This window comes from Urocampus carinirostris, chromosome 2 (assembly GCF_059441175.1).
Source record: "Urocampus carinirostris isolate Australia breed hairy pipefish chromosome 2, RoL_Ucar_1.0, whole genome shotgun sequence".
Classification (NCBI taxonomy): domain Eukaryota; kingdom Metazoa; phylum Chordata; class Actinopteri; order Syngnathiformes; family Syngnathidae; genus Urocampus; species Urocampus carinirostris.
Window position 1 is genome coordinate 62,292,889 of NC_142350.1, and position 24,408 is coordinate 62,317,296.

Sequence of the window (24,408 nt, forward strand, 5' to 3'; positions counted from 1 at the left end):
AATCACCAAGACGTGCTGGACCACACTCTATTTGGGCGCCATCTCCTCAAGAGTTGGCACAATCAACTGGATTTGCAACATTTTCATTGAGGAAGGTCCAATTTTAGATTGGATTTATAAGCACTCGAGCCAAAATGGTCGCCTCGCAAAAGCAGAACCTCGTCCGTCGTGATTGTCATTGATTTATTGTCTTTTCCCTCGTATCAAATGATTAGAACGAACGGCCCGTGTTTACACCCGTCGAGTTTGTCCCGGCTTGTCTGCGGAGGCAGCATGTGCGAGCATGAAACGTTCTTAGCTAAGGCACGTACTTATTACTTTGAGTTTTGGCTTCCTTGACGGCGAGGTTGCGGCAAGACGGATGACGTGTCTGCTGTTTGGGAGGGGCTTCACCATGGCCCCCATCCTAGCTTTTGATTGGGTGTCGTTCTTGGTAACGGTACAGCTATTCTTATCTAACGCCAGCGTTCCTGCCAAACTCTTGCATGGACATATTTCCAACACTTTTTTTTACTTTGTCTGGAACTTTGTTTTCGTGTACAGTGGTACCTCTTCATACGAGCTTACTACGTTCCAGGAACTCGAAATTAAAGCAAATCGAGCGAATTTTCCGGATATGAAAGCATTAAAAACTAATTGATTTTTTTCCTGTCCTCCCTAAAGCAATTATGTGTATCCTAAATGGCTATGAGCAGGGTTCGTGCGGGTGCCTGAAATCAGTGATCCCGAGAGCCAAGAAGAGATCCGCAGGTTGGAGAGCGTTCTCCATTCGGGCCCCGGTGCCGTGGAATGCTCGTCCCCCTGAGATTCGATCTGCAACCTCAGTAAAAATGTTTAGATCTAAGCTTAAAACACATTTCTACTCTATAGCATATGAATAACCTATATTTTATGTTGATAATATGTGTATTATTTGCCCTCGTTTAGGTTTTAGATGAGAGGATGGTGTCATAATGGTCTGTAGTTTCTTTGATCTGTGCAGCCCTTTGAGACTCTTTGTGATTAAGGGCTACACAAATAAACATGACTTGACTTGAATTAAGACCTTGAATTTTAATGTTGTGTTTTCAAGGTTTGAAGATGCTTGACTTTTTGGGTGAAGTGCTTGTAAATGCTTGTTTATCAACAAGTCTGTTTAAAAATGACACCGACTCTGCCCTCTTGTGACTTTGCCCCGCCATTACATTTCTTCTTCCCCTTGTGATTAACTGCACCTTTAATTTGTACAGCATTGTCCTATAAGGAGTCATTGCCCCCAATAGGACAGGTGTATGCTACAGGGCACTATGCAATGTGAATTAGTACAAGGATTAGGTATCAACATTTATTAGGGGCCATGCAAACAATGAAGGTAGCATTTCCCAGTGGTAAATTGTGTGATATGTGATAAACTTCTTGCAACTGAAAATTTAAGCTACATAGTCATTTTTACCCAACACTTATATCGGAGGGATTTGTCTCCCACCAAAATTTATAATCACGATTTACTCAAGATTTAAATAAAATGTCTTGATAAATTCACACGCAAAATTTAAAATCAGATGTGTAAATTGCGGATATATTTGTGGCTCGGCAAAATACATCATTCACACCAGATTTTTTATTTGCTGTCATAACGGTTCTGGATAAATTGAAAGGCAATGACAGTCAATAAAATACTTGAATTTGGCCATGTAAAAGCTGTAGGAATCCTGTATAAACTACATCATTTTGATCAATAAAACACATTAAAATTGTATTCAATCATATAGTAAGTAAGCATCTTCTTGCCCATTTTCTTGGTCACTGGTAGCAGATGACAACGTCATCGTAGATTCATAATACTGTCGCGGTATTCTACATAGTCTGTCTTATTGTGAGTAAACGGGTGCCGTGTTGTTTGTAGGGTTTATAACCCCTTAGTAATCATTAATAAGGGGAACAACAAGGCGAAAATTGTCAGGAATGAGATCAAGAGACTGTTGATGATACATAAGCACTTACTTTACACTTAAAATCAGAGTAACTGTAGCTTTTAACAAACGTACACTCAAAAACAATTTACAGCACAATTTTTTAAAAATGTATTCATAATCTGTGAGCAAAACGAGGGTAGTAATAATGTTATCGTTAAGTACGTATTGTTTTTTTGTCTGTTTGTGTGTCTGTCCCCCCAAAGAAAAGGGGGATAGAGTAGATTTGACCGCCATCTTTCAAAGGGAGTCAGGTAGGTCACCCTAGATGTGAAAACTGACAAAAAATCTGACTCCGCAAACTCAGCGAGCTGATGCTGGCGGTAAACAAACATAAACGTTGAGCATTCTTAATTTGTCTCTAGTGGTAGCCTTTGGGACTGCTCGCGACCTGGATTTTTCCTTCGTATTGCGAGCAAGCTTTTCGTTGCAAAAAAAACTAAAATCCTGACATTTCCGTGTTTAGAAGTACTCGTATGCTAAAGGAAATACTAGTATTAGAAAAGGAAATAAAGCAGCAGTTCATAATACTGAAGCAGGTCACGCGGCATGGCGCATCTCATAATGCTAGGGTCAAACTGTGAAAATGGAAAACAATTGGAAGACCGCCGGTGTTGAGCTTATTTAAATCGCAGTTTGGGTAAAATCGTCTTTAAACTGGGACAGAAAATAAAGAGACCTTGAAGACTGACAAACACACAGTGATGAGTAGCTTTTGTGCTTAGCGGACACCTGTAGCCGTATCAAAACGCTCCTGATGGGCCGGTTTTGATACTGATGGCGAGTCGGAATATGACATTTTCCTCACTTGTGATATGCTGCTGAGTGGCACGGAATGGACAACAAGCAGAAAATAGGATCTTGGTTTTGCCTTGAAAGGGCAATAACGAGTGTCTGGCACCTTACCGGTGTTAAAATCGTTTTACACAAATGACATTTTGCAATGTATGTGTGGGAACAGGTCCGCTGGTGACTGAAGATAACTTGCTTACCAAGGCAGTTAACCAATTCTATTCATTTAATTGAAGTTTAGCATACTTTGCAAATGGCCTCTAGTCCATGGTGTACCAACTTCTACAAATCTACTGTTAAAAAAGAGAGAATTTTGCAATATTCAATATATTTTCTAAAATATTTTACATTCTGAAATAATGATTAGCGTCTTGATGTAAAGTAATTTATGTTTTGGAATGCTATTGAATGTTTCCTCTTTGAAAGGGACAGTGTATATTCAGTTTCTGAAACTCATGACAAAAAGTTACCGGACATCAGGGCAGAAAAATTGCCTGCCCAGACATAAAGTTGCCTGCCCCATTTTTCACAACTTGAAACACAATAAGATTACTAATCGCAAAAAAAATCAGTTGTTGCAAAGTATTAAGGATTGATAATCAGAATATATAACCGAAATACACTTTAAAATTAAGTTTATTATAAATCTATTTATCACATTCATTGCCTGCATATGACATCACTGTTTTCCATCTGCCATCAGTATGTACCTGTATTGCCTCATCTTCATTCATGAAATCTTTGTTCGGTTTGGAAATTTCAGTTTGTTTGGCGATTTGCATACTCTGCAGCCAATCAGAAGCCTGCATCGAATAACTTCGTGCTTCCGGACTTTCCCGAGCGTTATAAGTTTGTGCATTTGCATATCATTTTCCAAAGTAAACGCACAGAGAACACAAGAAAATGGAGAAGTGGTTAGGAATCAAGCCAAAACCTCAGCCCCAGAAGAAATATTCAAAAGAAGCTAAACAAATGTATAACGCTACAAAACGTAAACGTACATCAAAAGCATCGTGGAAAGAGGAGTTCACGTGGCTTGTAGCAGACGACGCAACGCAAACATGAATGAAGATGAGTAAATACAGGTACATGCTGATGGCAGATGAAAATCAGCGATTTCATATAGATGCAATGAATGTTATAAGTAGATTCATCTCATCTCATCTCATTAGCCGTACCGCTTATCCTCATTAGGGTCGCGGGGGGGCTGGAGCCCATCCCAGCCATCTTCAGGCAGTGGGCAGGGGACACCCTGAACTGGTTGCCAGCCAATCGCAGGGCACACAGGGACAGACAACTCATTCGCTCATTCACACCTAGGGACAATTTGGACCGGCCAATTCACCTGAAATGCATGTTTTTGGAATGTGGGAGGAAACCGGAGTGCCCGGAGGAAACCCACGCAAGCACGGGGAGAACATACAAACTCCGCACAGGAAGTCCGGAGCTGGATTTGAACCCACGACAGGTTCCCATGACATGAACTGTGCCGCACAAGCGCTAACCACTCATAATAAACTTAATTTTAAAGTGTTGTTCTGTTATATATTCTGATTGTCCATCCTTAATACTTTGCAACAACGGGTTTTTTTGTGATGAGTCGTCTTATTGTGATTCAATTTGTGAAAAATGGGGCAGGAAACTTTGTGGCTGGGCAACTGTTCAGAGTTGTCTGCCCTGGTGTCTGCTAACTTTTTCTCATGAGTTTTGGACACTGTAATTGGTATTATTGTTATTACTGTTATTATTGTTTTTTTTTAAACGCAAAACAATAAACAATATTTTATATAAACAATAATTATTTTTAATGTTTCAATCATGATTTTTACTTTGTATTTTAGTAGCATTTTTATTTTTTTCCCTACTTTTTCTTCTACATATTTTCACCTTCCTTAATTGTTTTTGACTTGATGAATACATTTTCTAGTGACATAGAAATTAAGAATTAAATACAATTAGAAAAAGGTTTTGGGTTTTTTTGTTCATTTTTGTTGTTTTTGTGTCCTCCGTCCTCCTGAACTTGTGAGTTTCGTGATCCTCGGCCTTCAACTTTACCATTTCCTCAGTCATACGAGCGGCATATCCCACTTTTTTGGTTTCCAGGAATGCGGCACAAGCGCACTTCCTCGCCAACCTCGGCGGAATCGAGTCAGGCTAAAGAACAGGAAAGCGTTCCTTATTTCCTGCACTTCTCGCTCGTGTCTGTGGCGACGAAGCTAAGAATCTTACGAAGGCGTTTGCGGGGGTGTCGGGGACCGGGGGGATGTCGGGGATAGGCGAGCGCTTTGCACCAAGAGATTTTCCGTCCGGCTTTGCAGGCGGTTGGGCGACGGGGGGTCCCCAGATGGTCCGAGGCGGGAGGCCGGCTTCTTGTTTGTGCGCGTCGAGGGGCGTAAGCAGCAGGTTAGACACAACACTGCTGTTTGGGCTCTGGAAAGGCTCAGTGAAGGGAGGGAGCTGAGGCGGGGTTGACCTGATTCTTCTCCCAACCCAATTCTTATGCCGATTGTAAGGAATCACTCCAAAGGAAATAAAACGGGGTTCGGTAATCCCTCGTTTTTCGCAAAGGTCCTGCAATAACTTTATTATTTTTGCAACGACTCGAGTAATCCCTCGTTTTTCGCAAAGGTCCTGCAATAACTTTATTATTTTTGCAACGACTCGAGTAATCCCTCGTTTTTCGCAAAGGTCCTGCAATAACTATTATTTTTGCAACGATTCGATTATTAAAAGCCAAGTAGAGGTAAGATCCGAGCTTAAAATATCTAGCCAGACCCGACCTGCCGGTATAACGCTCGAACCAGCCCGAACCCGACCGATAAATTTGATTTGAGGGAAGGGGCCCAGATTAAACCCAAAACTGCATGCAGCGCCGAGGTGCAGCTTCGGTTTTACTTTGGGCTCGGTCCCTAAAATCAAGTGTGCACTTTAGCGCAGAGGTAGGCGTGGCCCCAAACTACACGTGGTGCAAAGAATACACTTACTTCAGAATAACATACCTGTCAACCTGTACCTTTTTGCAGGACAAAGTATGTTTATTATGCATTTTAAGACCTGTACGACGTACAAAAAATCGGTACGGAAAACCGCAAATTTGTCTATTATGGGTACCATCTGGTATACACCGACGATCACAAAACGGCAAATCAATCAGGTCAAACGAGTTCGCTGCGGTAGCCTCTATCTTGGTATCGTTTTTTTTTTTTTCATTGCAAACGAAGCAAGCGTTTGATGCTACTGTGCGCATGCATCTGCCGCCTCGGATTTCATGTGGTAGTTATGTAGTGAAAGGAAGTACGTCTCTTTTTAGAGAACCGGCTTTTTAAGCTCAACTCATGAAAGAGAGCCGGCTCTCAAACAGCTCACTTGCTTTGATGCATTATATTACGAATTATTATGTTGTATAAAGAAGTTTTAAAAAAACGGAAGTATAAAAGGGGAAAATGAAAAAAGACAGGTTTGTGGTTATCCCTTTAATCAGTATATTACATACAATAATTTAATGCAGAAAATGAATTAATAGTTTGAATAATAAAATGTATTCTACTTAATTATATTTGCATGTATTTTTTCCTTCTACAGTGAACGTCCAAGCGACTTCATTTTTGAACTTTTTTATAATAAACCTCATTCATGTCGAGCAACTCAGTATCTCACAACAAAATGTTGTGTGTATATATATATATATATATATATATATATATATATATAAAATATACGTTTGAAAAAAAGAATATGGTGTACTATTATTTTGTTTTTTGTAATGGAAAATATGACAGTTTGTAAGGGCATGGAGCCCTCAAGCTTGAGAATAATATCACTTAGGTAGGAGTAAAAAGTGGTCATCCAAATAATCACTTGAGTAAAAGTAAAAATAAAATGCCGAGAGAAAAGCCCGGCCCGACTTAATGGTTGACATTTTAAAATTTGGGCCGGGTTCAAGTCCGGGCACAAGATTTTACCTCTAAAGCCTTGGTAGCAAATTTCATCATCAATTTGTTGTGTCGTGCGATTCACGTGTCACTCAGCACAATAGTTCAATGATTGAATAATTCAATTTCGTTGTGGCGTTGTAGTGTAGTTGGGCTGTTCAGGGGACACTTGTAGTACCACTATGATCCAGCGGGGGCCAACTCGATATCACATTTTGCTGCCTGTCTTCTTGATTCCGTGACAAACTTGTAGAAGCACTTGTTAGCTTACATATTTGCAGGTGTATTGTATACATTTGTATGTATTTTTGTCGATTGCTTCGCTATTTGAGATACACTTGGATTTTTTTATTATAATTTTTATTATTTTTATTATTAGAGTAGTCTGGGTTTTTTTTAACTGTCCGAAATTTAATCGAAAAAATGATTTGTTTATTCATCTATTAAATACTTGAAACCAAAGAACAAACCCAAGCATATTTTGAACAAATAAAGTAATCCCTCGGTTACTGAGGTTAATGAGGGGCAGAACCCTGTGCTAAACGTGAAAATCATTATTTATTTATTAATTTGGTATTACTCAACAACAAACCCAATTTACAGGCTCAAGTATTTAACCGATAAAAGTCGTGTACTTTATAAAAGTTTAAAAAAAAAAAATCTCTGCTGTCAAATTATAATTTTAAAAATAATTTTGCTCTTTTATTACACGGCTTTATGAATTTAAGTACCCAATCCACTTCTCTTGACTTTGTACGATACTTTGCCGCTATCATGTGGTCATCATTGAAAACTACATTTACCTTCCTGTTCTGTTCTACAGACATCTTTGAAAAAGTGCCAGGGAGCCACCAGGTAGTGCCAAAGACCTGCACGTGGCACTGAATACGTTTAGTGGGTAGTGAAGTTCATCTTTGTTGGCGATGGAAAGCATCTTCCTCTGTTTAGCCAATCTGAATGCACAATGGAAAGCTTTGTCAAAACCAAAATAGGTCCAAACAAGTGATGTGTACTACTGGCCTTCTTCGGTGAAAGTTTCGTTTTCTTCTCGTTTGTTGACTCTGGGACTATGTTTACGGAGTCCGCCATGACACTCAATGAGCTCACACGGTGGGTGTGGCATAGTGTGGTGCTTGCAAACTTCGCGTTTATTGGCTTGTGCTATTATTTAAAGTTGTCTCTGATTGGTCTGCGCTTTTAAAACTCGAACAATTCTGGTTGGCCAGAACTCCATCACTCACAACTGTGGTTTCACAACGGCACTAGGTTCAAACTCCTGACTTCGACTTCAGACTGCCGCCCCCTTACCACCACCACCTTCCTCACCGACCTCCCAGATCGGTACCGCCCACTTTGGGAAGTACTGGCTTAAACAGACAGACACAGGCAGAAAATGGGTGGGACAACTGTTCAATCAATCGGAATACAGAACACAATGCACAATGAAAATCAGCAAAATAGCAAAACTGTGGAAAGTATACCCCGATACAGCGAGGGATTACTGTACTCCAGCAAGAGTTATTTTTTTGAAGGAAAGCCGTTGAGTCCGGATCTGTTTTGACTTTCCAAACATTGAATCATAGAATGCATTTAAAAGTGACATTTTTGGGGTTGCTTGAAAAACCCAGCCCAAATGGCTTTGACATTATGGCAAAGGACGGCAATTTTTGTGGGCAAAGCATTTCCGCTGTTTGGGTAAACGATCGTTGCTATTGTAGTGTGTCATTGCGTTTGAAATAAAAACAAGTCCGATGTCGAGAGTTTTATATCATTTCCTGGCAACACCCAACTTAATTACAGTATGAATTCGAAGCCTGCTTAATTCCTCCCACCTTGTTTGTTTTGAAGAACTGTTTGAGTGGTAGGAAAAGACGAGCTTTGACTTTGACTCTGACCTTGACGCCTTTCAAAAGCCCTTCAGAGAGCTTCTAATTTGATTGTCCCCAATAACGCTGTCTTTGCTCATGTTCTGAAGACTTTATTCCAAATAAATTGAGTTCAAGTGGTCTGTTCTTCAAAGTCACCAAGGTCATTTCTGATCCGGCTAATGAAGGACGAAGATGTAGAAAATTGGTAACCAAGGGGAGCCCTTAATTTACGACCCCGTTTCTACCAATCAGTCCCGGACTGATTAGGAGAAAGGACTTTTACGATAATGATGATGATAATATATTTGATTGCCCGGAATGTTGTCGATCTATTGTTGGTGAGGCAAAAGAGTACAAAGGAAATTGTCCTGTCTTTGCTTTCTGAAGAAGTTCTCAGTCATGAGCTACCTTTACTGTGTTGATAATAATCCTAACAAGTAATGGATCAATTTTCCTTCCTTCAACACGTTTTAAATGCAGTTTTTATGCACATTCCCATTGTGGCATTTATTCTGATCAAGGGGAAAGACACTAGACAGAATAAGGGCTGAAACAATTGTTTTAATATTTGATTTATATGAGGTTTGATTTACCCGACACATTTTTTTTCCATTCTTTGAGAAATTTGTATCCTAAAATAGATCGTCAAGTCATGTTTATTTGTGACGCCCATAATCACAAAGAGTCTCAAAGGGCTGCACAGACCACAGATTATTGCAAACCACAGACTATTATGACACCATCACCTGATCTAAAATCTGCATTATGGTGAAATGACATCTGAGCCTATGGTGTTCCGCAGGGTTCAGTACTTGGCCCCCCTTCTTTTCAGCATTTACATGCTTCCATTAGGTGATATTATTCGCAAGTATAATATCAGTTTCCACACTCAACTATATCTTCCGATGGAGAAATTTGTCACATTAAACTGTGGAAATTTGGAGGCCTGCCTCACTGAGATAAAAGAATTGATGTCACTCAACTTCTTGCGCCTTAACTCTGAAATGACCGAAACGCTAGCTATTGGTCCACCTAAATGCTGTGACTTGTTCTCAAAAACGGCTCTGAACATTGACAAATGATTAAACATAGATGATAGTTTATTCCATTCACTAAAGTACAATATCGCACTAATCTGTCATATACTGTAAATCACAATCAGTAATAATGTCACATCCTGCATTATAGTCCGACTTCCGAACGAGTGTTTAATTTGTTCGTAAGTTGCTATAAAGTTGAGTTGAACTTACTTTTGGAGGATGTGCTTCAAGAGGTTCTCCATGGTTAAGAGTGGACGGAAAAAAGCGATCCAACCATTTTTTTTTCAACGCCATCAAGCTTCCTTATTCCACTTTAATTTTAAAAGAAACTGCTCGCCTCTTTTTTACACGTTACACTAACGACAATCGAATGGATGCACGAGATATTAAAAAATAAATGGTAATGGGAAATGGTCTGCATTTATATAGCGCTTTTCAAGTCAATGAAGACCTCCCAAAGCGCTTTACAATGTGCTTCACCCTTACCCATTCACACACACTCACACACCAATAGGGAGTCAGCCATGCAAGGCCCCTACCTGCTTATTGGGGCCAATTTAAAAATAAACGTACCAAAGCCGATTTTCGTAACTTGAATTAAAGGGACAGTGTGTAATATTTAGCGCCTCCCAGTGGTTAAAAAACTTTGATTCAAAACACGAACTTAATAGTAGGTTAAAATAAATGGACTATCATGCTAATGTCTTTTTTATTTTTTTTAAATATAATAGGTCGAGAATTTTGTATTTTTTACATAGTGGAATCTCTACCTAAGATCGCCGCTATGTGTGACTTCTTGTTGCTTACTGAGGCAACGGTTTTCGTTAAAAATGTCAAAGTTCTTGGCGCGCTGGAGATACAGTATAGTATGTTTACACACAAACTAGGAAGAAGTTGGATTTTTTTCTTCAGGGTGGATGCTGTGTGAGCTCTCACAGCGCCACACGGCGGTAGTGGAGGAACTAAGCACTACAGAAAAAGGTGCACACAATACAAAATCTAATGAATGTCCGGATGTTTTTCGACATCCTGAAAAAAAATGTTCGTGTTTACCGTTTTTGGTAAGTCGAATGGTCGAAAGGGGAGCCTTTGTACGTATTGTATACAATTTTTGACATGCAGTTTTGGTCTAATATGTTATCGTAACTCAGTCTCATCTCCACTGTAGCCTTCAAAAGGCTAAGTCCCTGCACCCCGTACTGCGTTCGACCACGTCCCAACAGCAGGCGCCGCCGAGTCTCGCACGCCTCCCACCGTCAGCGCTCAAGCTTTACCTTTAACACATATGCATGAAAAGCTGCCTTTGCCTGGGGATTCTCCCCTTTTTTTTTTTCCTCACACCGGAATATTTTCAGCCCGCCTGTTTATGGCAGTCGGCCGGCACCCGGCGCGCGTGACGGGAATGATGCGCCCGACTGTTTTGTATTCCTGATGTAGCGTTTGGGATTGTTGCGCCTTTAATTATTCTCTCATATTAACGGATCAAAGGTCTCTGCCACAAGAGAACCTCTGCACATCATTAGAACAGTGCGCGTAGCAGCACTCCGTGTAATTCTGACGCGCGGTGAGTGGGTACCTGGGAGGCTCCAGTTGCTTTTTTTTTTTAATTCAACTAGAAGAAAATCTTGGTGGTTGCAGGAAATCGGGACTGAGCAATTTTCATTAAGATGCAACGATGACAGAGATTATTTCAAAATTCAAAGTGTCTGCCGTATCGTCACCATTTTAAAAGCAGCGGGTTTGAGTTCCTTGTTTCAAAATGTTTTAAATCTGCACCGCTTATGCTCAGTAGGGTCGCGGGGTTGCTGGAGCCTATCCCAGCTATCTTGAGGCAACTCATTCGCTCATTCACACCTAGGGACATTTTGGACCGGCCAATTAACCTGACATGCATGTTTTTGGAATGTAAGAGGAAACCGGAGTGCCCGGAGGAAACCCACACAAACACAGGGAGAACATGCAAACTCCACACAGGAAGGTTCGATCTTTTGACCCTAAAACTGTGCCGCACATGCGCTAACCACTGCACCACCGTGCTGCCTGTTATTGACTAGCTTTTGATTAATAGATTGTTTCAATTACAATGCGTGTTTAACATGTCCTCAGCTCGTTGCCTAATCCCACTCAGATAAAATTATTCTGCAGAATATTTTGTTGATTTTAAAGAGACAGTGTGTATTATTTGGTGCCTCGTAGTTGTAAAAAAAGTCATTAAAAATACAGTAATATTGATTTGAATAATAAGCAGAAATACATATATTATCATTTTTTTTAAAAATACTCACAGGTTGATAAATGGGCATTTTACTCCTTCAGAATTCTTAACACATTTGCAAAGATACAGTACTTCTAGTCAATGCATACACCATTTATACCACTTGTCATGATTACCGATATGCATCACCTGTGCCCGCTCCTTTGGCGCCAACTGCCTCAGACTCTGATTGGCTCTCTGTCCCTATTTAACCCCCCTCCGATCTGTCCCCTTTTGTCAGTCCATCTGCGAACCTCAGTTATCACTGGGCAAGCCTTTTTCGACCCTGACTCCCACCTGTTTTTTGCTCCTGTCTGTCCCCCGGCTTCGGCCCGTTTTTGAGCCTGACCATGGCTACTCTCCCGTCCCGGATTCTGACTCTTTTGTCCCCGACCATGTCTACTTTCCTTTCCTGGCTTCCGACTCACTTCCGAGCCGTTTTTACACTCCTGTCCTGGCTACTGACCCGTTTTTCCGTTCCCGACACGGCCATCGCTCGACACTGAAGATCAACTTCCGCGTTCAGAGTGTCCTGCTTCCCGTGTCCAGCAATCACCCGCGCAAGCCTTTCTCTTTCTTCCAATAAAACTTGTGAGAAACGCAACGCAAAGGGGTCCTGTCTCCGTTCTGGTCCTGACACCACTAATAACCGGTAAAACCAATGAATGAAATATATGTTTGTTCCGGTGTTGTGTCAAGACGTTTTAAATGTTTCGCTAAGATAGAACTGCAGTCATCTACCAAACCGCCAGAGTAAAAAAAGTATTCTTTTTCATCTTTCTTTGTTTTTATTCTTTGTTTTTTCAAATCATATTTCCAGAAAATTGTTTGGTCAGTGCAGATATCCCAAGGCTGGTTTTAAAATGTCAGGGGTGAGTTACAATTTCATCGGGACATAAAAACAATGTCATGGACATGTACAAGATGAAGCTGTGGCACCGAACCGGCCGTCCTGCACTTGATATTGCCTTGCTGTCAGCACTCCCCGGCACGTAGCCGCCGAGTTGTAATGAGGGCGTTAGGGAACCTACCGGCCCCTACCGGCCCCTTCCGGCGACAGGGGCGGGGAGAAAGGGGAGAAAATGGCTGACAGGTTGACATTGGTAGAGCATGTTGTTCCTGTAATTGCTAGCATGTATTTTACAGGGGCCAATAGTGGCAAGAACACGTGCCCAAGATCATATCAGTGAAGTTTGGATTACCGTATTTATTCCTGTAACGGGCACCCCTCATTTTTTATTAAAAATCGGTGTAAAACGTTGAATTTTTGCGGCCATGATTAAAATAGTGTATTGAAAACGTAAAACTATGAACAATAAATTTGGTATCTACGTATTTTAATGTCCTTCATAGTCTGATTCTGTCATGTCCTGCACGGTTGTCATGGCGCCCAGCTGGCCCCACCCCTTGACACCAGCTGAGACGCATTGGACTGATTGCTCTTGGAGTATTTAAGCGCGCTCCTTTGTACTTTGCCTTGCTGGAACATTTGTTAAACCTGGTTAAACTCCGTGAGACTCCTGTGTCCTGCACTAGCCGCTAACTTTGCCAAAATAGGCACTAGCATTTTCCAGCTTGCTTGTGCTGTGGACACAAGTATTGGTTTCCAGCTTACCCAAAACAGATACTTGAATTAGCAGTTACGTCTGCGGATACAACTGCCAGCATTTACAACTAGCATCGCAGAGTTAAGCACTAACGAGGATTTGTTGGCAAAGTGGGGATGTCATGATATCCAAAGCTCGCGAGACAAGGTTATCACACCATGAATTTTACTGGATTTGAAGTATGAGGATAATTTGAGGAGGATGATGAATGGCAATATCAAAAGGAAAAACTGAAAATAATCTATTACGAACGGCAACAACATTACAAACATTTGTTGGAAAAAAAAATCATATTGAAAAAATAGTCACGCGTTATGACGATTGATTTCTCAATGAACCAATTATGATCAATAGCCGCTATCATTAGCCCTTGGGTCACCAACCTTGAAGCTACGTCTTTATTATTGATTAGTGTTAAGGCTACCATTTGTCTATGTATTTCTGAAAAGGGCAACTGTTATGCTATTACTATGTTGTTACTATTGTATTTTTCTATTACTTTTTTGATATTATTTGGAATATGCCTAAAAAAAGGCACTATGTGATGACTCATGTAATTGATTTAGAAGATGTGTTGGGACTTCAAGAAATAATCATTTATGAAAGATACTAAACATGTTTATCATTTCTTGTATGAAATGTTTTGTATGAATCATTTTCGTTTTTCACATTTTCAAACTACCTAGAAAATTACAATGAGCTCTTTTCGGAACATCCTCGCAGGCTATTGAGGGCAACCTGAAGATTAGTGGCTAGTTACTGCTAGCAATAACGGCTACGGTCGCTCGTCTTAGCTTCTACGGTTGTGAATGCTAAGATCAAGTCTTAGAAGCTAGCATTAGCAGTTCTCGTTGCAGACTGTGTTTTTGAATTGTTGGTGTTGTATTAGCTTGCTGTTGGAAAGCAGGGGGCAAAAATGGGAGACGGAAAATTCTAGAGTTATTCTCTGGTACCATGAATAATGATAATGTGAAAATTAGATAGTCAAATTTCTATTTCTAGATCACAGGTGTCAAAGATCAGGCCCGCTAAGGGATTGAATCCGGCCCGCGAGACATCACTCTGAGAAGTGCAAGAGAAAAACAAACTGCAGGTTGAAATATGTCAACTTGATGTTGCCAAAGAAAGGTGCCTTGAACAAAGATACACTCTCTCTCTCTCTCTCTCTCTCTCTCTCTCTCTCTCTCCCTCTTTTCTACCCCTTTTCTCCCACTCTTTCTCTTCCACTCTCTGTGTCTCTCTTTTTCTCTTCCTTTGTTGCTCTGTGTCTCTTTCTCTCTCTGTGTCTTTTTAACTTCTTTGGCTCTAACTTCCTTTTATCCTTTTCTCTCTTTTCTCTTTCTCTCTTCCTACCCTTCGGGCTTTCTTTTCTCTTTTCTCTCCTTCTGTCTTTCGATTTCTCTTTGGATTTCTTTCTTCTGCTCCCTTTCTTTCCCCCTCTCTCACGACTTCTCTTTTTATCTCTTTTGTCTCGCCCTCTGTCCCTATCCCTCCCTCTTTCTCTTGTTTCTTTATCTCTCTTTTTCTTTCTCTTTAATCTACCAGTCCAGCCCCCGACAGAATGTTTGTTCTATCGTGTCGCCCCCGAGTTAAAATATGTTTGACACCCCTGTTCTAGATTGATTTTCAGGAGGAAGGGGAATTCAAAAATAAGAACCAAACCCTACCTAAAAGTGTGTTTAGCATAGCCAGGAAGCTCTGTTTGCTTTCCTTTCCTGGAGACCTCCGCCTCCCATCGGAGGGTCTCGTTCCTCCCGGCTAACCCCCGGCGCCCCCTTTGCCCCGGCTCTCCTTCGCTCCGTCACCCCTTCATAAAGGCTCCCACTGACAGACCTGACCCTTCAGACGCCGCATCCGGCCCCCTCTCTGTTTTATTTATTTCTTCGCAGCCTCCAGAAGACTAATTAAAGTCTTCCACTCGCCTGTTCCGTCTGATAGTCTGCACCCGTCGACTCTCTCGGGTCGCTAATTAAAACGCTTAACTTTCTTTTGATATAGTTTTTTTTCTTACCTGTTGGTTTTATTTTGCTTTCCTAATTGGAGACGGTGGCATTCATGCGGACTTTTTGAGCATGTGGTCCACCTCAAAGATGTCAAGTCTAGAATATAAATTGGTCGGACGCGTGAATGTGAGTTTGTCTCGGATTGACATGTGAATCAATTCGGGGTCTGTTCAGAAATAGAAAATAGATGGATGGGTGTTTTTTATGCTTGGCACCCACACATTGATTATTTTTTTTTTAACTGGTACAAAGAGCGTAATTTATTCAGGTATAAGAAACTCTGTCCTTGCCCGGAACAGGCACCGCTGCGATTTCAATCTACAAAGTAGAGTTCATCGTTATGAAGTACATTTGCTGGCGTTTACTGAGATAAGTTCCATTTTCTATTTAGGGAGGGTTCTAAGGAATGAAAAGTGTTGTTTCCACGTTGACCTTGAATATCGTTATACTGGAAGTCAGTGTTGGGAATAACGCAGTTATACATTTTTTTCAGTAATCGAGTAATCAAATTCATTATTTTTTCCACCGTTACTTAGTCAAAGGCGTCGCGTTACTTTGTCTAGTACAAATCAGCAGGTTGTCTCGCGGAGGGTGCAGTCTTCTGCGTAAGGAACAAAGCAGGACATCCTCGGTCAGCCTGTTAGCATATTTATTAACTGACAACACGTGATTACGCCTCTCATTTACCCGAACATGGCAGCCATTTACAATAACACAAAATAATTGCGGTGCGTGCGTGATGACGTCAAGTCGTGTTCATTTTTATAGTCGGACAATGGGGAACGTCCAACCGTAATATTACGAGTAAGAGTGATATTGAATTCACAAGAACATCTCACTTGGGGGAAAGTAGTGTAGGATTGTTTTTCAGTGGTTCTTGTGTCTTTTAACACTAATTGTTCCCAAACTGCTGCTCTCACTTCACTTAGAGAAGTATTGTAGAGAGAGAGAGAGACTACTCACTTGAAATTGTTTTACTGTTGACTTTAGTTGTGAACAAACCTTTTGAAGTGCAGTTGCCTATTTCTACTTGACCAGTTTTCTCAAGGTATGGTAGTTAGATTTCATGTATTCAACTCACGTTATAATGTTTAGTGAAGTGCAGGGTAAATCTATTGCTGGTATGTCTTTTTTCTTCTCTATTCAATTGACTCGAATGCTGCTCTGAAAATTCCAACTTTTTTCAGGGACAACTTTTTAAGAGTAACAGAAATAGTTACCTGGTAACTAATTAATTTTACTATAGAGTAATTCAGTTACCAAGACAGTAATTTTTTGGAAGAAGTAGTGAGTAACTAAGTATTGTGATAACTTTTTGCACAACAATGCTGAAAGTACATATCAGGCCAGTATCAACATAGTAGTATCGGACTATTCCTACAAAGTGGTTTTGGTGACGTGCGACGGTTCCTGTCTGGTGAGGCATAGTCAGAAAATGCACAAGGCAGAAGTAGCGATAGCCCGACTTGACAAGACTTTTTCTGGGTGATTCCGTTCCACAAATTCCGAGACTTGGTGGAATTCTGCTAAAATGTCTTTCATTTTGGCTAATTGAATAATGGCTGCAATCTTGCCGAAAACCCTCCTCGTCTTCGTCGATTTTGAACTCTGACGGTCACACGAAGAGCATGCTGGGACCACACATGCACAGTGGGTTGCCGAGCAGTTTTGAAGCGATAGCCCGTTTGTTTACGTTGGAGAAACTCTCGGAGCGGATAATAACAGCACGTAGTTGACTGTATTTTTGACTTTGTCTTCAGAAACGCCTTTGTAACTAGAAGCAATGTTTTCCAATTCAACTTTCGTATGTAGAGACATTCGTAAGTAGACGTACCATTGTATCAAATAATTTCAATTAATGCAGAGGTCCCACAGCGGTACGTAGTCTTGAGGAGAAGCCTCATTTAACGGTAAAAACTCATCCAAGTTTCGCACAGACCAATCAGGTTAAGTTTGTGATCACGAATAAGTAGAGTAGTAAAGTAGAGCTTTAGGAGCAAGCGAACTAATATTTAAAAGACCAAATTTTAGCTTTGATGAATCTTTTGTTTCCAGATCAGGGGATGGTGTAATAATAGTCTAAAATAATAGTCTGTGCAATTACCTGTGCAGCCCTTTGAGACCCTTTGTGATTAAGGGCTATATAAATAAAAATGACTTGACTTTGAACTTAGCTGAAGTCTTTGTAGGAATCGTCACAAGATGTTGCCGTTCGGGCGTGTGGACAGGCAAGATAGATGAAGAAATATTGGTGGAATTGTGCTTAATTCCACCATCTTCATGTCCTTCTCTGCCGTTTTGACGATGTAGCTCTCTTAGCTTAGCACCATGGCCCGAGCGTCAGCCCCGCTTTTGTTTGCGATTTCTACGCCATCCCCGCCGCTTCGTAAGTGGGTTGGCCACCCACGGAGATCCCGCAACTCTTTGTATTTCTCTTTGTATCAAAGGTAGTATAAAAAGTGCCCAAAAAGTCAAAATTTAGACGCGGACCCAAATGTACAAGTTCTTCCCGACTATAGGTATTATTGGGCACACATGTGTCCAGAAAAGAAAGCAAAAAAGACAAGCGAACGGTAATAGAAAATTAGCTGAAGAGCTGTGAGCCGCTGCGTCCATGCGCAATGCCAATAATCTGTGATCTGTGCAGCCCTTTGAGACTCTTTGTGATTAAGGACGTCACAAATAAACATGACTTGACTTGAACTTTGTTAGCTCTGGGTTGAGGAGTGATTTTTTTAGGCACCCTCTCCAAGAAGCCTACATATTTTGACATATCTTGCATCTTTTTTCTGATTATGCAGTGTTCTTGTTTGCCCCCGTCCCTGTGTCCTAGAGGCATCATTTTTGCTGGGGACGCATAGTGTCAAATCAACGTGCGTCCCCGGGATGCAACTTTTTTTGACACAAAATTGTCATTATTACACGATTTTTAACAAAGATATACCGCACTCCAAACTTTTCGTCAGGCAGATCCGCCATTGTTGTTTTGGTCTCGCGGTTCCAGTTTTTGTCTGCACGCCGATCTCGGCAAACGAGATCTCGTTGCTTCGAGATTACGTCATTGTTGTGGTGCTTGTTGTCGAAGGAAGGTCCGAAAAAGCAGTTAGTATTAGGTGAAAATCAACACAAAATTGGTCATTTCTTCAATGTCAGTGATAAGTCTAAACATAATGCAGAAAGTGATAACAACGGCAATAAATCCGGCACGAAAAAACGGCGGAGAAATTCTTCGGAAGATCGCGGAGACAAGGAAAACACGTGTGTTGAAGCGAACGATTCGACGAAAGAAAATAAACAAAAGAATACTCCTAGCAAGAAAAGAACGTTTCTGCCAAAATGGACTCAATTATATTCCTGGTGACGCTATGAGGTGGATGATAATGGATTGGCGGGACAGCAAACCACGAAGAATATATGAACGGAGAAAATCTGAAGGGATAACTGCTTTGTATTACCAATTAACTGTGATGATTAAAACTCCATGAACATATAGACTAATAGTTCAGCAATAGTATTTTGTATTATGTACAATATTTTTGTGAACTGAAAAATCTGAAGTGATAACTGCTTTGTATTACCAATAAACTGTGATGATTAAAACTGAATGAAAATATAGATTAATATTATTTCAGCAATAATATTTTGTATAATGTACAATATTGTTGTGAACTGCAAAATCTTGAAGTGATAACTGATTTGTATTACCAATAAACTGTGATGATTAAAACTGAATGAATATATAGATTTATATGATATATTTGTCGCCGATTTACCATTTCAACCTCGATAACACTAGATTTTGGGGACCCATACATCTCTGTTGGGACCCATAGATTTTTGAGCATGCGAGACCCCGGAACGCATCACTTTTCAGAGGTAAAATGAACACTGATTATGTACTCCGATCTTCAGCATTCAACACCATTCCTGGCTTTGTAGAGCTCATTGCACCATCCTGCCATCACTTTTTCTCCCTTTGTCTTTTCCTGTTTGTTTTGACGCTAACAACGCCCGGCCTTTCTCATTCTTCTCGGACTCCCTCGGCTTCCTTCAGTCTTGGCCCATATTTGTCTTAACATAGGTCTCTTTTTAATTCACCGTAGCTGACAGGAAGCCCGGAATAGACGCTCTACATCATGCACCTCTTCTGTCGTAATGATGCCGTCTCGTCCCCGGATTGTTATTATTCCGAAAGCCAGTCAACCTCGGCGTAAGGTTTTGCTCTTCGCTGTCGATCACGTCTGCTCTTTATCTGCTCTGTACAGGCGGAAGCCAGTCATGTTGCTTTTCTGTACTTGAACTCGTCTTAGTTAGGATTGATGTGTGTTTTAGTTTCACTTTCCTGGCGATGATTGAATACGACTTTGCAGCAGCCCAAAGAATCCATCCCCCGGAACACGCCACGAATCATTTAAGAATCCTCGAATACATTTTATCTGCTTAATTGCTTTCTCTTTCCACTCAGTTTCCTATTACGCAGCGTAAGTGTCTCAGCAAAGCCTCAGTCTATTGTGCCGGTTCTTAACCGACCTTTTGCAGACCCCAGGGATCATTCCTCTGTGTCAAAGCCCCCCAAAAATCCCTATTGATTCCAAGCGATCTGCGGCACAAGAGCAAGGATTCAAATTGCTACACGTTTCTTTCCAGCGCTTGACCGCTCGCAATTTCCAACTCGTCTCCCATCAGACTTTTAGAGGTAATGGGTGTGTGCCAAAAGCAAGAGCCCTATTGATTTTAAATTTCACCCGGCCCGCTCCATCACATTCGGAGGGTAAGATTCTGATAGATACACGCTCCCCAGGGCAAGCAACATGATCTCGAAAAGTACGGCATTATACGTCTTGTCCAAATAAGATGCCTGCTGATTTCAAATGTCACGTTATAATAAGTGGAATCACAAACACTCGTTAGGTTGATTTCTAAGAAGTTGCGGGTGCTTAGGAGACGTAAGGGACCTTAGAGAAGACTGTACGTTTAACGTTGCTATCATGGCTTTTTCAAAGCAAATGACGACTGCCTGCCACCAATACGGCCTCTGGGAAAACAAAACAAATTTATGTTGCCCCGGGACAGGAAACGGTTTGATGCTCCCGGCTTAAAAGGTCCAAATGGTTGACAAAAATTCAAGTAAATAAACACAGATTTACTTGATACTATGTTATCGTCACTGCTATTTCCAAAAGGCGTACAGTATCTCTAATCGTGAGCATTACTTTTCTTATGATTATGTGATGATCAGTTTTTTCATTGTAAACAGTCCATTTATGCAAAAAAAAGAAAATAATAAGCAACATTGAGGAGTCTTTAGAATAGCAGCCATGCTAAGCCAAAATTTTATATTTTTAGAGCCTAAGCATATTAAATTAAATAGCCTTAGCATTGTTGCTTTTAAAACTTGTTCTTAAGAAAAATGGGATTTTTCTTTCATTTATTTTTTTCAAATTCATATATTATTTATTTATTTCGTGGAAATGCCGTTTTCAGGCAGATGCAGCGTGTTTGATTCTGCGCCAATGTTGGACACTTACTTACTTACCCTACCTACCTACCACTTTTCCAACCAACTATCTACCTACTTACCCACCTATGTTTTGGGCTTGTGAGTACAGAACATGGCTGTTTGGTTTCACAACTGCTTTCATAATAGCTGATGCGGAGGAACATAACAGGCTTTGACAAAAACAAAACTTGAGTAAGTACATGTAGTACTGAATGTTTACACACGAAGTAGGAAGTTGAAGCTGGATTTCTTCTTCGGGGTGGATGCTTGGTGACCTCTCACAGCGCCACCACATGCCGGTAGCTGCGGAAAGAAGCACTACAGTAATGTACTGTACTCGGAAAAAGGTGCACACAATACAAAACTAACTTACAGAAATGTCCGGGTATTTTTCGACGTCCCGAAAAATAATGTTTATATCCACCGTTTTTCGTAAGGCGAATGGTCGCAAGTAGGGGAGCGTATGCATATTCATTATTGTTTGTTGATGTTGTCTCAGTAGTTGCACTTTTATTTCATAGCACTATTCTGTTTGTTTTGTGAAGATTATGGTCATATAGTCATGTTTCATGTACCTGGGGCAGCTGCGGGGGTCCTGAGAGTGAACGCACCAGTGACTGTGTGTGTGAATAAAGAATTATAACTATTCAGGGTTGGGTAAAGTTACTTTAACTGGATTACTTTCAATTACTTTTGGATTACTCCAATACCAAATATGCTAATAAAAGACAAAACAAACTAAATATGAATACAATTATGACTCACAACACGTGGTAAGCTTTCTTTCCTGGCTTTGATCTCTTTGATCTCCGGCAAAACGAACATAAAATGCGACAGAAACAAAATGAAAATAAATCCAAACAGCTTGCCAACATCATTTTTGGCGTTCCGTGTATTCCGTTACTCCCCAAGCCTGCACAAAATTGAGTCATTTTATTCATATTTAGTTTCTTTTGTCTTTGATTAGCATATTTGGTATTGGAGTAATCCAAAAGTAATTGAAAGTAATCCAGTTAAAGTAACTTTACCCAACCCTGTAACTATTGCACACCCGACTTCAATCTTGTCCCCTGAATTGTGCAACATAAATGTACCCATATTGATGCACTAAATGTACCTTGATTTTACCTTAATTTGATTATTTTTTTCTGCAACCGTAACCGAATATAATGATATTTTCATTGTATTCTGATTACATGACGCCGTTACATGTATTCCGTCACTCCCCAAGCCTGCACATGAGTATACTGCATCAACCAAGATGATGATGATGATGTTCAACTACATTTTAAACAATCCCTTTATCACCTTCTGCTTTCCAGGTTGACAGCAGGCGAACTGGCCATTCAGGTGAACCTGAACGACTACCTGGACTTTTACTGCCCTTACTACCCCAGCAAGCACGTGCTGGGCGGCCGGCAGCCGGAGACGCTCGCCCTCTACCTGACGGAAGAGGCCGCCTTCAGGGGCTGCGTGGAGACCAGCGCGGCCATCAAGCGCTGGGAATGCAACACCCCTTTTGCCCCGTTCGGATCGGTGCGCTTCTCGGAGAAGGTCCAAAGATTCACCCCCTTCTCGCTCGGGTTTGAGTTCCTGCCAGGACGCCACTACTATTATAGCTGTGAGTAGGATGCGTGCTTGTTTGCCGGTGTGTGTGGGCGCTCGTCCAAGAGACGCATGAAAGCTCGCCATTGTTTCACTTTGAGACTCGCCGATCCATTCATGAAATTACCGCATGCTTGATTAACCAGTAACTGTGTTTAACTATTGTGAAGGTTCTTACTCATTTTTTTTCTTTGAGGAAATATGAAAACTACATTCGATTTGGTTGGTGCGATTCCTGCTAAATAAGGATTATAATTATAATAATTATGAAGGAAAAAACATGAATGAGGCTAGGCTCGCACTGCAGAGCTCAATGCCCGATCTTTTTTGACGAAATCCAATGTTTTTGGGAGATTGCAACTCCAATCACCAAATGCGACTCAAATCTTCCTGTGCGAACCCCACAACTGTAACGCATGCGCACAAAAGGGCACGGGACGTCACACGCAATGCGTTAATGTTTGTGTAAGTACTCATGGATGTTAACAGTGGAGCGTTGTCACCCCAAATGTTAATTTAATCCAAAACCATTTGATTCTGTCTGTGTGGTGGGATTTGAATGTAAATTTTGGTAACTACCACTACAGGAGACTATCGCTTTAAGAATGAACTTGAGTGACTCGTGAATCCGTGATGCGCTGTTGGCTTATCCGGGAGTTACAAAATAAGCTAGTGTTCATCTTCTATGAATATGGGAATAAATGAACCTGTGTTTTCGTCCGCCGTAGTTGTTGATTTTTCCGCTCCTCCCGTCTGTTTGAAGGCAGAATAGTGACGTTTACCGCCTATCGATGACATGAATGTGTCTCGACCACACAGAAGTTGCATTCCAAAAGATCGTATTTGTATCTGATTTAGGACCCCATATGAAAGTGGCCCGGGTCTTTTGTGAGAAATCTGATCAGTTCCGTTCAGACGGACTTTACAAGTTGGTTTACAGGTCAAAAAAATGCAAAAAAAATCAGATTTCCCTCCAATGTGAACCTACCCTAAGTCGCACCTGGAGCATAAGTTTCATGTTGGGGGGAAATATTATTGATACAATCAAATACAAAAAACATACATCTACTTGAAAGTCAATTTAGAAAAAAAATATATTAAAAAATGTCCCCCATGCGTGAAATACCCCGCAGCATATGTCACTCGCACAAAGGTTACTAAAACGACTTTGTACACCATTTTTGGGAAATGTATTAGAACAGTAAAACACAGAACTTTTGCACCTTGTATAAAAATCTCTTGAGTAAGTGCAAAATATTTACTTTGGCAAAATGACGCCTTATCTTCTGAACATTCGTTTTTCGTTTTATCTGTTGATCATGAGGAAGTGAGGCACATCATACATTTTTCGGCACGGCAAGGTTTGAATTTTCAAAGCAGACCTCTTGCTGTTTAGTGTGAAAATAACATGTGAAATGTTATACCCGGTAATAAATGTAAATGGTCTGCATTTATATAGCGCTTTTCAAGTCAATGAAGACCTCCCAAAGCACTTTACAATGTGCTTCACACTTACCCATTCACACACACGCTCACACACCAATAGCGGCCATGCAGCCATGCAAGGCGCAGACCTGCTTATTGGGGGCATTAGGGATTCAGTGTCTTGCCCAAGGACACTTCGACATGTAACACAGAGGAGCTGGAAATTGAACCTGCGACCTCTTGATCCCAAGACGACCGCTCTACCTTCTGAGCTAATGTATCAATACTTGACCAGATAAATCTCCCCAGAGTATAAGTTGCACCCCTGGCAAACTATGAAAAAAGCTGCGACTTATACTCCGGAAAATATAGTCCTCACCAACGCGCGTGTTTTTTGCATTACACTACTGCTTTCTTGCCTTAAAATTGA

At 40.9% G+C, this 24,408-nt stretch overlaps 1 protein-coding gene and 1 long non-coding RNA gene across 3 annotated transcripts in view; one reads left to right on the plus strand and one right to left on the minus strand.

Annotated features, from left to right (window-relative positions):
- Nucleotides 1-24,408, plus strand: part of efna4 (ephrin A4) — an 83,945-nt gene that overhangs the window by 23,125 nt on the left and 36,412 nt on the right. For both annotated transcript variants that reach the window (XM_088327434.1, XM_088327435.1), the window contains exon 2: nt 22,271-22,569. In XM_088327434.1, the coding sequence (XP_088183560.1) occupies nt 22,271-22,569 (299 nt within the window). The remainder of the gene's footprint in view (nt 1-22,270; nt 22,570-24,408) is intronic.
- Nucleotides 20,738-24,408, minus strand: part of LOC148372878 (uncharacterized) — a 37,135-nt gene continuing 33,464 nt past the window's right edge. The window contains exon 3 of the long non-coding RNA XR_015849574.1: nt 20,738-21,251. This is a non-coding gene — a long non-coding RNA (uncharacterized LOC148372878). The remainder of the gene's footprint in view (nt 21,252-24,408) is intronic.